Here is a 17,014-nt window from a genome sequence, read left to right on the forward strand (position 1 = left end):
CTCCAAATATTCAGATTTGAGATCTGGGTGGATATGGTGCCTTATGATGTATAAGGCGGCATATTTCTGTTCATCTCTCAACGGCGTGACTCCATCCGGAAGAGGATCTTCCGGAGTCTGGATTGCACGCACTAATCCACGGGATGCAAGAGCGATCTTGATGTCCATGGCCCAGGTAGGATAGTTGTGGTCATTGAGGTCGAGTGCATCGAACTCTCTTCCAGCCATTAGTTACCTACATGGGTAAACCAGAGATTATTGATTTACACCGTGGTAAATAAAAACCTTCATGGTTACGTTGTATTGAACGTTGCAAAATTAATGTTAACTTCAAGAAATGGGCTTGAAATCATTAGTGTGACTTTCAAATTGTTAAGTTTGACACATTGTAGATACGTCCCAAAAGAAAATTCGGGGTCCGTCTCTCAGAACTAGAGAGTATAATCTGATAAAAATCAGTAGATACTCATGTTTCTAGTACCTTATGTCATAACTTAATAAAATGTATGGGAGGGCACAATATTAAGCAATCATCATATCAATATGATAGAATGTAGGCTTAATCGTAGTGGCGATAATCTGCTATGCAGTAGATCAACTCACTACTATGTGGTCCCAAAACATCAATTTGAAAGAAAAACACTCTGAAATTTTGCATATCAACTCATGCTCGTATTAAGCCAAAAGCTCAATTAAGACGAGGGGTTGATTTTTATTTGCAAGAAATTTAAAATCTCAATTACAAATAATACGGGTAATAAATCTCAACATGTAGCAAACATGGAAATATATATTACATCACATATATGCTGGAATACAAAGTACTCTACAGAAATTAAAACAGGAATTAAGCAGGATCTAAGCAGGGATTAGTCTACTGCTAGATCTACTGTTGATGCTACTGGAATTAACCTAAAACAGATATCAAATAGTACTAGTATACTACTGCTAGACCACGTGTGCTCTGCTAAATATTTCCAACACCGCAGTACACAGGCATCTATTTATTTCACCAGAGGATAAGGCAGCACTCAGTCACTACGATTAAGCCTCAGCTAGTACACCGGCACCGAGAGCAAGAACAGCTAGTACACAGGCATCCATTCATTTCACCAGAGCAAGAACAGCCAGTGCGCCATGGAGAGCTGCTCGTGCTGCACCGCAGCTTTCACCGGTGACGGGCTAGTGTGCTTCCGCCGCGCACATCCTCCTCTTCGTCGGAAGACCCGCTCGGGTGCAGAGGGCCAGGCGAGGCGCCGTTCGCGAGCCCCAGGGTAGCCGGGCTCCAGGAGCCAGCGCGCGGGGCGCGGCTGCTCGACGGAGAGCCCGCCGCCGCGAGGCCGAAGGGCATCAGCCGGCGGCGCGTCGGAGGGGTCGCTGGCGTCGGGGACGGCAGGCGCGGGCGCGGGGGCGAAGCCAGCGCTGCAGACTGCAGGCGCAGGCATGGGTGCGCAGCCGGCGCCGCGGGCGCGATGGCGTCGACGGTCGCCGCGCAGGAAAAGTTGCGGGCAGCGGAGCCAAAGCTGGAGGCGCAGGCGCCGGCGCGGGGCACGGACGCGCAGGCGGAGGCGCCGGTCAGCGCGGGGGCGGAGGCACCGAACTTGAAGTTGGAGGCGCCGCTCGGCCCGGGGGCGGAGTAACCGCTCGCGAAAATGGAGGCGCCGCTCGGCGCGGGGGCGGAGTAACCGCCCGCGAAAGTGGAGGCGCCGCTTGGCACGGGGGCGGAGTAACCGCTCGGCGCGGGGGCGGAGATGGAGGCGCCACTCGGCGCGTGGGCGGAGGAGCCGCTCCCCATCTCGACAACCGCGGGGGTCGAAGACGGGGGGCGTGGCCCGGCGGCGCTGGTAGAGCCGACCTCGAAGATGGTGACGGGGGCCGGCTCGACGGAGTCCACGGCGGCGACGGCGTCGTAACCGTGGAGTGGGCAAACTACCCATCCATGGGCAGAGCACTAAAAACCCGGCGGCGGCGCTCCCTGTGCTGCGTCGGCCCCGAGCATCGGCGGGGCAGGGCCAGCGAGGAGCCAACCGAGGGCATCCAGTGCGAGCGGGGCTCGGGACTCGGCGCCAACTGCTGGATTCGCACCGCTCAGGGAGCGGGTGCCCAGGCCGTGACGGATCGCTCGGTAGCCACCGGCGCCGTGGCGACGGCCGATGTAGCGACCCGCTCCATGGCGTCGACCGTCGAAGCGGTGGCGCTCTCCGAACCTGCGGTGGAGAGCAGCAAGGCGGCGACGACGGACGTCGTTCTGCAGCAGGCGACGAAGGTTCGTCGGCATTGAACGAGGCATCCTACCTTTTCTTCCTGTTGATCTCTTCTCCTCGAAGGCACTCTGAAAGAAGCAGTGCTGATAACGTGTTGTGATTGAAAAAGAGAGAGATGTAAATGGAAAACAACTATCCACTTTATTCTTGATGATGAACTTTATATGACAGGGAAAGGCGGTTCCCGCATATGTCGGTTCCCGCATCGTGCGTGCGGTTACAAGTAGGGATTAACTTAATTAATTACATAATTAATTAAACTCTAACATTTTTTAAGATAGCAAGTTGTAACGTGTGTTTGGAGCGTGTGGATAGCCAGCGCAGCATTAGTTTAGCAGCATTTAGGTTACGGATCCCACGAGATTTCCACGGAGATCCTTCCTACACCTGCAGGCGGTCCAAAAGGGCGTGGTGAAATCAGTGAGCTGAAAAGCTCTCCTGCTACTGCCGGCCGCTACGGGATCAACCTTTTCAGTTCTCACTGTCACGGTCCGCGGCCGTAGTCCCGAGCGCGCAGGACCAGCTTCGGCTGCTTGTTTCCTCCCCCCTTCCCTTCCACCACGCCAGCGGCAGTGCCAGTGCCAGTGCCGGTGGATCCTCGCTCCGCCTCCGCTGCAGAGGTGGTATTCTCCTGCTCTTTCTTCTCCCTTGCTGACGATTTCGTGCGTTTGGTGGCTGAGCAAATTCCTTCTTCTGATGATGATGAATCTCTCCGTCTCTCTTTGATCTAGTACTATATGCAACAGCAATGCATCTTCTACTCACCTTCCTCTTCTTCCGAGGTAGAAAAAAAGGAAGGAATGCGGCTGTTCTTGGCCATTCCCCCCCCCCCCCCCCCCCCCCCCCAAAAAAAACAAGAGCTGGTGTCCCTTGATTCTTCTTCTCTTCCTGCCCAGTTTCCTTTTTACATTGTTGCGTGGATGATTCTCACCCCATTCCTTCGGTGATTTGTTTTTCTTGCTCGAAATCCCAAGACGAAGCTAATTTATCCCCAAGGAAGATCATTGCCCGATTATTTATTTATTTATTATTTTTCCTGCGAGGGAGCTCGTCTCCCCTTCTTGGTCTCGTGCGTCGCCTCGTTCCCCTGATTTCCGCCATGATTTGGTGTGCCAAGGCTCACCCACCCCACCGAATCCCCATTTACCACCATTTTTTTAACTGATTTCTTGCATTGACTTGTCTGCAGGTGACAGTGGGATATAATGTGCGGCCCGGCGGTCTGCTTCTAGGACGAATTTGGGAGAAATATGAAGCCAAACATGTTTGGTTTTTCGCGCCGCCGAATGAAGCTTGGAAGGTGCACCTCTCATTTTGGCAACTATTAAGCTCCTGGACCTGATTACATCCAGTACCAGTTGCCCATTTTGGTTCATTTAATAAATGGGTTTGCATATGGTACTGGAGTGATGATTTCTGCTGAGAAGCTTGTTCTTTCTTTTAATGGACTGTACCAAGTTCAGACAAGTAGCACTGATGATTTTTTGTGAAATTTAAATCCGATGGTAATTTTATTCTGAAAAAGATGAGAAAATGGTGAAAATCTAATGATTAAATTTGGTGAAGTGCGGTTTTTATCCCAAAAAAACTCCGGATCCGGACATGTTTGCAAGATGGTGCATACTTAGATTGAAATCCTCACTTGACTAAGCATAAGCCAAAGTGTGTCTGAGAGTGAGCAGTCCCATTTCCTAGTGGTCGAGTCATGATTACAAATATTGTGAAAGAAAGTGAAATGTCCTATCGTCGTACTTAATGATAAATTTTGGTGAGATGTAATCTAATGATTTGGTGCAATGGAATTTAATGATGAAACTTGGAGAATTGGAAATTTAAATTTAATGAGCCACATATATTTGTAATGTGCGGCTAGCCTATGCACTGTCTAGTAGTTCCTGAACTTACTGAAATCAAATTTCACATTTGATGTCTGAATATTCTTGCTATAATTAATCGTATTTAGCTTCTTTCTTTTTCTTGCTCTTTTATCTTTCATGGCTGTACCTTCTCCAAGAATAACTATACAATATTCTCTCACAAAAGAAAGCAGGGAGTGATGATTTCAAGACTTATGCAGGTCGAAGGGAAACAAGAGTGATCCTTTGCATGGCTCTAGGAGCCCTGGGGGGCACCTCAGCCTGTCAAATGTGAGTGCCTCTGTGCCTAAAGTACTTATATCAATTGTTAAAAAAAATCCTATCTGTGCCAAATTTGGATAGTAAGCACATTGGTTTGTTTCAGGGTGGTGACCCAATCACAGCATCGGTGAGTGGCCGTGCAGATGACCTTGCTTACCGCTGCTCGTCTGATTCATTTGATCTCGATGCCCGTGCATTGGATAGCTCAGAGAATTGGGCAGTGTTGTCCACAGAGGGCGACAAACCTGCTCCTCGTTTCTCTGTAAGCAACAACCTAAACTATGAACTCTTAACTGTGATCAAGTTCACAGCCCTCATCAGAATGTCGATATGTATGTGCAACAGCACGCGGCAGCCATTGTAGGCAGCAAGATGGTAGTTTTTGGTGGTGATTCTGGTCAGCACTTGTTGGATGATACAAAGGTAATTGTAGTTTTATGTGTTGTTAAGGACTACCTACTAGGAAATATCATGTTATTCGGCCATTGACATTATGATTATACCTCTATATTCATCAGATATTGAATCTGGAGAAGCTTACATGGGATTCTACCACTCCGAAAGTTCTTCCATCGCCAATTCGATCTACTTTCAAGTTACCAGCCTGCAAAGGTCATTGTATGGTATACCTCTTGTAACTCACTATTGTTACCGCAATTCTCACTATCTATTCTTAATACAGATTAGCTTTATCAAGTTAATTGGCTACTAGTCATCTTATAATTATTTTTCCTTTGGGCCGCTTTTTGCAATGGACCTGACAACTGAATAAATATTTAGGAATGTGGCTTGATAGAGCAATAGCTAAGCTTGATCCGTTTGATGTACAGGTTTCTTGGGGGAATAGCGTTATTCTTGTTGGAGGCAGAAGTGAGCCTGCTACTGATTGTTTATCAGGTTCTCACACTTCCAAAGCCCTATTTATATGATGTTAACCTCCTCTGCCCGATAGATTACACAACCTGTGTTTGCTGCAGTTTGGGTTTTCAATACTGAAACGGAAATTTGGTCATTGATGGAAGCCAAGGGTGATATCCCTGTAAGTTATTAAGTATTGAGTGCTATCCTGTGGTTAAAACATTCATTTGACCTGACAGAGTTGGTTTGTGCTTCTGATTTTAGGCAGCTCGAAGCGGCCACACAGTGACCAGGGCAGGCGCTACGTTGATACTTTTTGGTGGTGAGGATGCAAAAGGAAAGAAGCGACATGATCTTCATATGTTCGATCTCAAGTCATCAACATGGCTTCCTTTGAACTATAAGTAAGTCATGCTTCTGAATTCCGTAGAATCCTGTGGAGTGTGGAGTTGAATTTCTTTTTCAAATTTGCTTCATGGTTCACTTTAGGATGTCAATTAGTATAATCACTGATAATTTTCACTGCCTAATACTCTTCATCAAGAAGCATTCTAGTTTTTAGAAAATTATTTGAATTTAATATGCATTCTTGTATGCTGATTGTTGCAGAGGCGCCGGACCTTCTCCTAGATCCAATCATGTTGCTGCATTGTATGATGATAGGATCCTTTTAATATTTGGAGGCCACTCAAAATCCAAGACCTTGAATGATCTATTTTCTTTAGATTTTGAGACAGTAAGTTTTGTGAGGTTACTTGATTACATCACCAATTATGTCACTTGGTATGATGCATGTTAATGGTTACTTAAGTATATATCTTCTTGTCAGATGGTATGGTCAAGGGTGAAGACAAATGGTCCTCACCCATCGCCTCGAGCAGGTTGTAGTGGAGCTCTATGTGGAACCAAGTGGTACATTACTGGTGGTGGAAGCAAGAAGAAACGTATGTTTCAAGCTCTCACTTTATGCCTAACATTTGAAAGATTGGTAGTAGATTATGATTCATATGTGCACAGTGTGTGCGTTTTTAGAAGAATGCTTTGTCCCCGTCATGTGGGAACTTCTAACAAGAAATCAAATTCTCAGGACAAGCGGAAACCTGGGTTTTTGATATTTTAGAATCGAAGTGGACTGTTCGTGCAGTACCGCCTAGTTCCTCGATTACTACAAAGAAAGTAAGCCACTTGATATATACTTGCCTCTCTTATGTTGGTACTAAAATACAACTCTGATTGTGTTCTAAGGAAGCTATACTAAAGTACAGAAATCATATTCATGCTTGTGTTCTAGACTTCTCGCTCACAATAGTTGAAATATTTATGTCAAGAGCAAAACTTCTTGCAGAGACAAAACCATGTACGTAGTGCAGTTCTAGTGTATAATACTTCTATAGGCCAACTAGTTATCATATTATCTCATTTTATCTGGTTGTTAACCAAGCAAAAATGATTTCATGCAGGGTTTCAGCATGGTTCCTTTGTACCACAGGGACAAGATCGTTCTTGTTGCTTTTGGAGGGAACAAAAAAGATCCATCCGACAAGGTGAAACTTTTACCATCGAGCATTTTCTTGTGTCACTTTGACGAGTTGCATTCTCATTTTGAACAAATATTATTGCAGTGTGTACTTCTCCTCATGTTCTAAAGGCTTTCAACAGTAACTTTATCAGTGTTGTAGTGCTGACATTTTCTTCGTAGCATATTTTTTCCCTCTCTCAAATCCCTTGAGTGTATTTGGCACTTTCACTTTCTAATTCTTGAATTATGTGTAATTGCTTATCAATATGCCAATTGCCTGCACCTGAATATACTGAAACATTTCAATGTAGGAGTTATGATGTAAAATTGAGAGTGTCACTGAACATGTCTGATTATGTGTAGGTTGAAGTATTAGTGGTGCTGCAAAACGACCATTCTTTTAGCTGGCGGTCTGCCCCAGATGTAGACCCATTGCTGTATGAGTATTCTCCAAGCACCAAAGAGCTTGCCGGCCATCTCAACAAATGTGCTCCCTTGTACTCTAATAGTTCGGTTGCAAGGCACAGTCTCGCCTCTACAGTCGAGCGTGCGTCTAGAGAGGAGCATGGAGCTCTGGGCACTTCGCTCCACAGGAAGTATGGTCAAGTAGAAGACTGCAGCTTAGCCCAAAAGCTTGAGAAACTGATCGATGATGACAAATACGATGATGTCGATGATTGTTCTTCATGTCCAGCAAGCACCGTAAGTGACACACATTCAAGTCAATAGACAAGCATATATTTTGTTGCCATGTATATATAGCTTATTGTTTTTTGCAGCCGAAAGATCATCGGAGCAAGAGGGCAGGGGCCGATACTCAGGCCGACATGGCCAGAACGGTAGCCGTCAAGGAAGAAAATTCAGACACCCAAGGAGCAAGTGGAAGAAGGATAGCCAGGAGCTCATCAGACGTCAGCCATCTGCACAACACCAAAATAACAGACTTGATCAGAAGGAACGCGGTGCTTGAGGACCAGCTTGGGGCCGCACTGGCGAGCAAAGAGCAGGCGGAGAAGAGCCTGTCCTTGGTCATGAGTGGTAGGGAGCAGCTGGAGAAGAGGCTGGCCAGCAGGGGGGAGGAGGCCGAGCTGCTCAAGGAGAAGATAGCAGGCTTGGAGTTGGCACAAGAGGAGTCCAACAGCCTGTCTAACGCCGTGCATGCCGACAATGTGCGCCTCGAGCGGGAAGTGGCGTTCCTCAAGGCCGTCGCGGATGAGACCCGAAAGGCAAGGACGGTATATTGGCACATGATGATTTTGGCTCTCCTTTACTTCTGTTCTGAGTTTGTTTTGCTGCGACCTGTAGGAGATGCATTCCACCCGCAGGGCTTTGGCGGGAGAGCAGTCGCGGGCGTTCCAGCTACAGGTATTTGAGACTTCCTTGGCTCATGCATTGACAGGTTGAATAGAATCCTGGTGCTTCCTTGGCCAGCCTAGGCTTTCAGTTTCAGGGTGCATCAGACTCTTGGTCATTAATAATGTGTAAAGTCTCCCAAAATCGTCCAACACTTGAGGCACTTTCACACAAAGGAACTCTCTTCCTGAACACTCATGATCTTTCTGTTTCTGATGATTGATCAGGTGGAGGTGTTCCATCTGAAGCAGCGGCTGCAGACGGCGGAAGGGAGGTCCCTAACGCCGAGGAAACCTCATAATCCTTAGTAGGCAAAAAGAAAAGGCGGGGCGAATTCATGATCATGTACCTATACTAAATCTATGGGATGTGGTCTGTAAATTGGCTTGTACATCAATTTTATAGTTGAGCGCCCTATATGTAATGTAACAATAGGTTTTGTGTGTGAACCGTTGAGCTGCTTGCATTCATATTCAAAGAGTGGCTGTAGATAATCGACTGAGAGCAACTGTTGATGATTGACAGCTTAATAACTGAAGTAATTTACAAATGCACATACTGTTGTATTTGTTGCTTTCTCAGTGAGCTGATTTTCTTTCCTTCCTGTGTAAGTGACTTATTGTTAATCTGATTAAATCAAGTCAGATCTTCGTTTCAAAAGCCTACATTATTAGGTGGAAATGATATAATTTACATCAAGATGGGCCAGGTTACTTGAAATGATATAATTTACATCAAATAGCCAAATTAAACTAGGTGGGTCAGCAGTTTAGTCTTAGCATCCATAAATAACTTAGAAATGAAATAGCCACCTTTGTCTACACATCACCAACATTCCACTGTACAATTGTTATCACAGGCCCACATCACCATGATTGAATAAATGATGCTAGGTCACACCATAGATGAAAGTGAAGCAAAAACATATTACTTTTCATCGTCGTCGTCTTCATCGTCATCATCATCTGGCAAGGCAACATCATCGCCGATACCTTGCAGCAGGGTGTCCACGTCCTCACCGAGCTCTGCCAGCCTTGCACTCAGCTTCTCAACCTTACTTTGCTCCTGTCCCAGGCACACGAGTAGATCGTTCAGTTCCACATCGCTTTCCTTCTCTGCCTCTTCCTTGGCTTGCGCTTTTATTGCTTCTACATCCAGGTAGGGAGCATTGCCTCCCTGCCTCAAGGTTTTCACCTCTGCATCAAGGCAGTAGTTGGCCTGTTCAAGACTGTTGTAAGCATCTGCCAAACTCTTGAGATCAGATTCAAGTTTTGCTGCAAGATTTCGTTGGTTGCTAGCTTCGGCTTCGATCTGAGCTTTTTCAGTTTTGAGCACCTCTATTCGCCGTGCTGCGCCCTCCAGTTCTTGTCTGAGGGCTTCGATTTGGACCCTTTCTCGGCCACTGCTCGGTTTATCGGAAGAATCTGAAGTGCTGCCACCACCAGTTCTCACTAGATCTTCTGCTAAGATTGCATTTCGGCCTAGCAAGTCCTGAAAAATGAAATCAAATAATATATTGTTACGTATTTCTGTACCAGGTAGAGTACAGTGTCCTTGAAACTACTAGCAACACAACCTGCCAGTAACCAGTTTACTTAACAGTTGCTCCTGTAGTGGCCAAATAAGGTTTAGCTGCTCTTATAACAAAGGAATCCATATTTACACTGAAAATTTGACCAGATTTTTTTATGTGCGAGGATTTATGACCTTTTAAACCAAGATAAAAATTATCAACTGGGTTACTTGCATGTTCTTGAATATAAGCGTACATGAAATATTTTATGCTTGTGAAAGAGGGGAAGCATTCATAATTCTCAGCAATACTGAGTTTTGCAGGAAACCAGCTTTTTCTTCAGTCATTTCTCAGCAATGCTGAGTCAGGATCGATCACCATGCTGGCCTATTTTGTTATTGAGAACTGAACAAGCTATCATTACAGAGCTAGCCCAACATTCATTAAGCACAGTTTGCCACAGCTTGCCTAAGAAAGCTAGGCCATGTTTCGTTCACCACCCAATCTATGGTTTGCCACACTTTCTTAGCCGCATGGCCCATTCGTCATAGACTAACTTCTTTCAGCTAAGCTTGAGTGTGTGGCTCCACTTTCTTGGCTACAAGTTAGCCAAAAAAGTTTGCCATGCTTAGGTATTCTTAGGTTTCAACCAATCAGGCCTCTATGGTTTAAATTCTATTCACCACATCATAATATAGAAGCAACAAACTAATTCAAGAACAATTACTTGTTGATAAGATCATGTCAACAGAACCTCAGTATTTACACGTGGAAGGATATTTCTATTTCATACACAACTTGGCGCTCATGGAAACTATTATCAGAAATTGTGCAAAACCCTTTTTTTTGTGAGAATGGCAGGACTAGTTTGGGTAGATGGATTCTTTGCTTGGAATTAATGTAATGAATAGGAAACTAACCTGCATCTCGTTGCACTGTCTCTCTACAAATGACTTTAAGCGCTTGACATACTCTCCGTCAACCTCCCCGTTCTTCTGCTCCAACTCAGCAGGTAGAACTGCAGTTGCGGTCTTTGTTCGGCTGAAGAGATCCATTATACATTCTCTAATATCATTCTCAAGCTTACTGAGTAAACTAACAAATTGCGAATCAAAAATTTCCGAAAGGACTGGATGTTGATTGCCTTTATTTGTTTCCTCCTCTTCAATCTCTTGGAAATCAGACATACTGTTTGCACTTGACCGTGAAAGCTGCTTGTGGTTCTGCTGCCCTGATGGTAGGTGAAGAAAGCTTTTCCGCAGCTCATCAAACCTCAAAAAGTATGTAGTAAGGCCAATCTTTTGGCTTATAGTATCTGCAACAGCAAAGGCATCTCGGCCCTTCTCACGGCTTGCATTATTGAGGACACAAGCACCTAAAACAACGGCAGCTAATCCACGGACGCAACCGGTGAAACGTTTATTTGCAGCAAGCTCGATTATGTAGTTTAGGTGTACCGCTGATTCCAAAAGGCAATTTACAGCATTTGCACAGTCCGCAAGCCATGTGATGAGTAGCCGGAGAATAACAGGCTGAATATATGATCCTTCTAATTGACTGCTTTGGTCATTCTCTCCTTCTGCTAAAGCTGCAAAGGATAAACACGTAACAATCCGATGCAAGAGAGGCTCGGTGTGTCCCAAGGATGGTGTAGGTGTTTCAAGCTGAATTTGCAATACCTGAAAAATTAAGTTGTTAGAAAGCCACCCATTGAAGCTGCATTGGTTTATGTTAGTTATGAACTTGTAATTCAACAGTTAATCAATGCAAGAACAATCATACTCCCTCTATCCATATATATAGGGCCTAATGCGTTTTTCAAGGCTAACTTTGACCATATGTTAGAGCAATAATATATGACATGCAAGTTACACAAAGCATATCCTCAAATTCGTACGTGAAAGAAGCTTTCAATGATATAATTTTTACATTATATATTTCATATACTATTAATCTTATTAATAGTCAAAGGCAATCATGAAAAATACATTAGGCCCTATATATATGGATGGAGGGAGTATTAATAATGAGTCAACCATTTGTTAGATAATCTCATCAAAAACAGGAAAGGAAACCAAGTCACTGAACCTGTGCAAAATGGCATAAGTAGATCAATATGTTCAATTCAGACAAGTGGAATTACACAAAAAGTAATTCTCAGCCAGTGGGGTAGTTGCTTCTCCAGCCTACTTTGTACATGTAAAATTCAGACAATGAAAAGTTGCAAGGGAACATACACGATCTTTGCATTGCAAGTTGTCCTTGATTATGTGAGTAAGAACACTAGATGCTCTGCAACATGCCTGCAAATTTTAGGATCAATCATCAGATTTTTAAATCAGATAAGACAGGAAAACTGCAGGTATTGATAACATGACATCTCGAACAATCAAATTTCTCATTCTAAAGTAGACAATAAGACTTCCTTGGAACACTACTAAATGAGGACTGCAATTCAGATTACATCGTGTATATATATACAATAGAAAAACAACTCAAACAATGATCACAGTATCCAGCCTCTTGGTCATAAAATAAACTGAAGAGGCATATATCAAATTTGAAGAGGAGAATGGTGGCAGAATGAAAGCAAAGAAAGAATGTATGGCACTGTTTATATGTCCAAAAGAAAAATCATTTGGACTAAATTTAAAGAGATCTATTACCCATTGTGTTGAATAGTGCATTTGTATTAGAAGACATTACCTCCATATCCCCATTAACATCACTTGACACCAGAGCTTGCAGAAGTGCACTGCCATTACAATGGTAACATAAGTGAAGGTGCAACTTTACGAGTGGTAGAATTCAGACTACAAAAAGCATCATGAAGTGTGGCAGAAACAGCAGCAACCATAGTGATATGTTATGGAGATGACAGAAATGGCAATCTCTAGTACAGTAGGTATAAGTGATCTCAGCAGTAAATTACGAAATAAATAGAGCCAAAAGATAATGCTCCCATTGTACTAAAGGCAACAGAAGGACCATAGACTAACCTTCCAAATGGCATGTCACTAGAAGCACCATCGATGGCAGTTCCTTGGTTTGGATGTGGAGCAATAGTTGATGCTAATAATGCCTGGCCATTGGGATTTGTCTGTTCCAAAAAGAAAAAACTACTACTTATTATTTGCTCATACATACCAATATACCAAAGGAGACCAAAAATTTAGCAGAAAGAATAGCCAATATTCTACTTAAGACGTTACAACTGAAAATCTGATCAAAATGATGAAAAATACTAATCGCCTAATTTAATGTCTCCTTATCTCCTTACGTTCGTGATTATTTGAACCAGCAAAAATATCAGTAAAAAGATCACCTCGCAGAAACACTTGAAGACATAATCAGCAGCAACAAATTCCTGTGCTACGGAGGTTCGCAGGATTATAGCTAAGATCGCATTCAGTGCAGGCTGAACATGAGGTTCTTCCCCAACTTGCTTGCTTGCAAGAGAATCGAGATTTTGAGGATTTCTTAGTACCAAGCTGCCAATACACCGCAATGCCTGGAAAAAATGAACAATATACAAACATCCGACAACACAACTTAGTAAAAATATTATACATATAGTTGCATGGTACCTCAACTGCCATAAGGGACTCACCGTACAGCGAAGAGCTACAGGGGCCCACTGACTCTCAACGCCCAATAATAGAAGATGGTCAAGAATGTTTCTCTGTCATTTTTTAGTAAAGCCCATATGATGAAACTTACTTCGATGTTATAAGGTAGTCGATTAGAAAATATACGAAGGGAGAAAAGGGTACCTGAGCTAGTGCAGTTTGATTGGTGATCTTGCTAGTATCTTTACCTGTTTCACCCGGTGGGCCCCCCATCAAAAGCAGTTCGACAGTATGTAAGGCACCGAGAAGGTTTACCGTCTAAAGAGACAAGAGTTTTAACTTCAGTGAAGTATTGTTGATAAAGGCTTTTTGGGCCAAACAGAACTAGTTGTCAGTTTGAGTAATCTATCTGTGAGGCTATATAGGTTAATTTATAATGGTATACCTTTTGTTGGGTAAAATTGAATGCACTGCCTCTCCTTATCTTTAGTATGGATATCAATGGGTCAAAGCCCATTGTCTCTTTCAAAAGCATCTGATATTAGCACAAAGTTATGTCAATGAAAAATATGACCATCTAACACTAAACAATTGTTCGATAGAAACATACCTGATTGGACGCATTGTTCCGTATTAAATTATTTAAAAGTTCAAGGCAATCCTGCTCCAACAAAAAAGAATAGATTAGTACCAACAAAGTTTTATACAAAATTAAAAAACAGCTTTCAACTGGAAACTGAACAACCAGAACTTTTAGACAATTCGAGTACGCAACGGATCAGATCAGATCATATAAAATGGCTCCTGGATAATCACCTGAACAACGACGCCTCCATCAGAAAATCCCTCCTCCCCAATAATGCTAAACAACTTCTCAAATGCACCTTCAAATACAACAATTTTTTGAATTTCCTGAAAGGGTGAATTACCAGTCATTTAGTATACACAGATAGGTTCAAGTTGATATTTGGAACATAATAAATGAAAAAGAATATGAGAGAGTAACCTCTGCGTCTCTGGTCAGATAAGTAAGAAGTAACAGTGCTTCATTCCTTATGACCTTCAACATGCATCAAAGATACCCATATGAGCTATATAACCACACAAGTAAAGAAACAAAGCAATAAAAATATGTTATAAATTGATGATGCTGGAGTGCTGGGAACACAACAATAACTTAGCATGACTTCTGGATTGCAACCAGCAGAAAGTAATTTCAGCATTTGCAAAAGAACTGCATTTTTAGCTTTTTCAATTAATTAAACCATACTACAGCCTAAGATAGAGGAGGCGCTACTGAAGTAAATAACATCAAATAATATAATTACTTGTGAAAGCACGTATATCAACTCCTTCAAAAGAACAGATAAGGGTCCAAATCAACATGATTGTACATCTCTACTTCATGTTGTAAATCAAAGTCATGCTGCTAACTGATTTCATACATTGTAACCATATAAACCGTTTCCGCATGCATTACACTACTACTGCATGGATAACTTAGGATAAGCAAAATTGATATTAGCACAATAGACATGTCTGGATAGCATGTGTGCTTCTTTACAGGAAGAGGAGAAAAGAGGTTGGTGTTAAACCTCGCGGTCCATAAGCATGTCCATTAAAACTGTTATGCCACGAGGAATTAATAGAATTGCCTCCTGTAATCTGAAATACCAAAAGGATAAAAAGGAGTTAAAAAGGTTTAAAGTGTAGTGTATGCATCCCAACAGAAAAGACTTACTGGGCACCTTTTCAACGAGTTTGTAAGTAACGCTGTTAAAAGCTGGATTGTGTAATATCGCACATAGAAATCCTCCTCTGTCTTTGAACCAAACAGGAGGGAGAAATAAATCATGACAGATGGAGCAGGTAAAGCGAGTTACATGCAGTAAAAGCAAAGAATGTAAACTCACCAGTAAGCTCAAGAGAAGAGAAATATTCTCTGTTTCTCGAGAAAGCAAATCAGAGTTCATTGATGCCGGTTGGACCTCAGTTTTCAGTCCCTGTGACGTCTCAATAGGAGTCAGCGCGCTCACAAGGGTTTCTAGGGCACCTCTGACGAGCTCAACATCCTCGCGGTCTTCTTTCAAAACGTTGAGAAGGACAGGGAAGCCTATTTGCAAATTGGCAAGAATGTATCACACATCAGTCGCTCATAGAGATGAATGTACAAATACCAAGGACCCAAGTGAAATGAGATACCCATAGCTCCAAAAGACATCTGAGCCGAACGGCTCTCTGCCACGAGGGACTGTAGCTCAGTCATGGCAGACCTCCTATCATCAGGCATCGTGCCGTTGCTTATGCGATCGAGGAATCTCTCGACATAACTGTAAAACATAATGCAGTTACAGGGTCACTCACTAGAAGTGGCATATGTCAACCAGGTGCTAAGTTTTTCAGGCAACAATAGGCCTAAAAGTATGATTACACGACTGAACAAAAATTCATGCCGAACTGCCTCTACCTATCTTCCTTGGACTCGGACGCCTCGTTGCCGAAAACGAATCCCCCAATCCCCTGTGAGACAACACCAATAGAACATGGGGTTAATAAACATCAGACTTGCTCCACCAACTTCTGATGAAAACATGGCATCACATTGGTCCAGCTGCTACTAGAGCACGAGCTCCAATGGAAGGAAGCATTCCATGCTATACGAGACTAGAACTCGTTCATACGACCGGCAAGACGCCATGTCGGGCTCCGACCTAGGGTGCGTCGGTGACAGAGAGAAGCAGGAGCGGTTGGGGACGGGTTCGATTAAGGTCATGGGGAGAGGGGGTGAGCACCTGCATGATATTTTTTCCTGCGCTTCCGGCGAAGCCCCGAAGGTTGATCGACCGGGAGTCCATGGATCGCGAGCGCCTGTGTGGAGTAGCGAGGAACAGTTAGCCGGATCGAATAGGTTGAAGAAGACTTAGCAGATACAGTGCGTATTCTTGAGAGGGCAAGCAGCTCTGACCTGAAAACCGGAAAAGGTCGCCGCAGCGGCGGCGGCGTCGACGACGGCGGAGAGAAGGTGAGGTGGGGACTGGAGATCGGGGGGTTGGACCTGGAAGCAACCGGGGAGCGGGGAGAGGGGTGGGGAGGCAGGCTGGATGGAGTCGGGTCACGGGGGAAAAAAAAAAATTACGTGGGTCACGGGGGATACCTCCTCCGCTGTTTGCACCGAAGCAAAAACATTTCCAACGAGTCTCTTGTTTTTAAAAAAAAAAGTCCAATCTATTCATCGTCAATCAAGGTGGTGCAGAAAACATTAGTAGAAGTAAAAAATACATCAAAGTCGGTACACAACCTAGCGACAACTATAAACACTCGAGCGAGTCGAAGATGCGCCACCGTCATTGTCCCTCCCTCATCCGAGTCTGACAAACCTCACCGCAGTAGACAATTGAGAAGTCGTCGTGCTAAGGACCATAGGGTCAACGCATGTGTAGATCAGAAGGAACACGGACGAACCAAGATCGGATCCATTGAATTCATCGAAGAAAAACATCGACGGAATCCTGCATGAACACGGACGAACCAAGATCGGATCCATTGAATTCATCGAAGAAAAACATCGACGGAATCCTGCATGAACACGGACGAACCAAGATCGGATCCATTGAATTCATCGAAGAAAAACATCGACGGAATCCTGCGAGATCCAACAAGTCTCCTTTCATTTAAGGACAATTCCAATGCGTCGACCTATTTCGTCCGCCCGCATTCGTATGGTTTTGAGCGTATAAAAAATGCAGTCAAATATGTCGACGCAAACGGATGGATGTCCACTTTTCTATCGTTTGGACCCA

The 17,014-nt window shown here is 43.8% G+C and overlaps 2 protein-coding genes across 3 annotated transcripts; one reads left to right on the top strand and one right to left on the bottom strand.

Annotated features, from left to right (window-relative positions):
• The first annotated feature begins 2,628 nt into the window (after positions 1 to 2,628).
• On the top strand, positions 2,629 to 8,686 carry LOC123395602 (acyl-CoA-binding domain-containing protein 5-like). Of its 2 annotated transcripts, none has more exons than XM_045090628.1 (17): positions 2,629 to 2,884; positions 3,454 to 3,564; positions 4,342 to 4,411; positions 4,506 to 4,664; positions 4,748 to 4,825; positions 4,921 to 5,025; positions 5,233 to 5,299; positions 5,380 to 5,441; positions 5,525 to 5,664; positions 5,870 to 5,996; positions 6,090 to 6,204; positions 6,348 to 6,436; positions 6,721 to 6,804; positions 7,143 to 7,481; positions 7,559 to 8,005; positions 8,085 to 8,144; positions 8,360 to 8,686. In XM_045090628.1, exons 2-17 carry the CDS (start codon positions 3,515 to 3,517, stop codon positions 8,438 to 8,440), a joined length of 2,073 nt encoding a protein of 690 aa, XP_044946563.1. In that variant the 5' UTR covers positions 2,629 to 2,884; positions 3,454 to 3,514; the 3' UTR covers positions 8,441 to 8,686. The 2 variants fall into 2 exon arrangements, with proteins under 2 accessions (XP_044946563.1, XP_044946564.1); XM_045090629.1 differs by having other exon boundaries at positions 2,642 to 2,887.
• Positions 8,687 to 8,780: 94 nt separating this feature from the next.
• LOC123395601 (golgin candidate 6) lies at positions 8,781 to 16,402 on the bottom strand. The gene is made up of 19 exons (XM_045090627.1): positions 16,180 to 16,402; positions 16,007 to 16,082; positions 15,682 to 15,734; positions 15,417 to 15,544; positions 15,128 to 15,327; positions 14,963 to 15,036; positions 14,810 to 14,879; positions 14,221 to 14,274; positions 14,031 to 14,126; positions 13,825 to 13,875; positions 13,660 to 13,749; positions 13,419 to 13,532; positions 13,256 to 13,327; positions 12,971 to 13,156; positions 12,645 to 12,745; positions 12,352 to 12,400; positions 11,883 to 11,948; positions 10,566 to 11,324; positions 8,781 to 9,623 (listed from the first exon to the last, which is right to left on the bottom strand). Exons 2-19 carry the CDS (start codon positions 16,067 to 16,069, stop codon positions 9,060 to 9,062), a joined length of 2,790 nt encoding a protein of 929 aa, XP_044946562.1. The 5' UTR covers positions 16,070 to 16,082; positions 16,180 to 16,402; the 3' UTR covers positions 8,781 to 9,059.
• Between the last annotated feature and the right edge of the window lie 612 nt (positions 16,403 to 17,014).

This window comes from Hordeum vulgare, chromosome 5H (assembly GCF_904849725.1).
Source record: "Hordeum vulgare subsp. vulgare chromosome 5H, MorexV3_pseudomolecules_assembly, whole genome shotgun sequence".
Lineage (NCBI taxonomy): Eukaryota > Viridiplantae > Streptophyta > Magnoliopsida > Poales > Poaceae > Hordeum > Hordeum vulgare.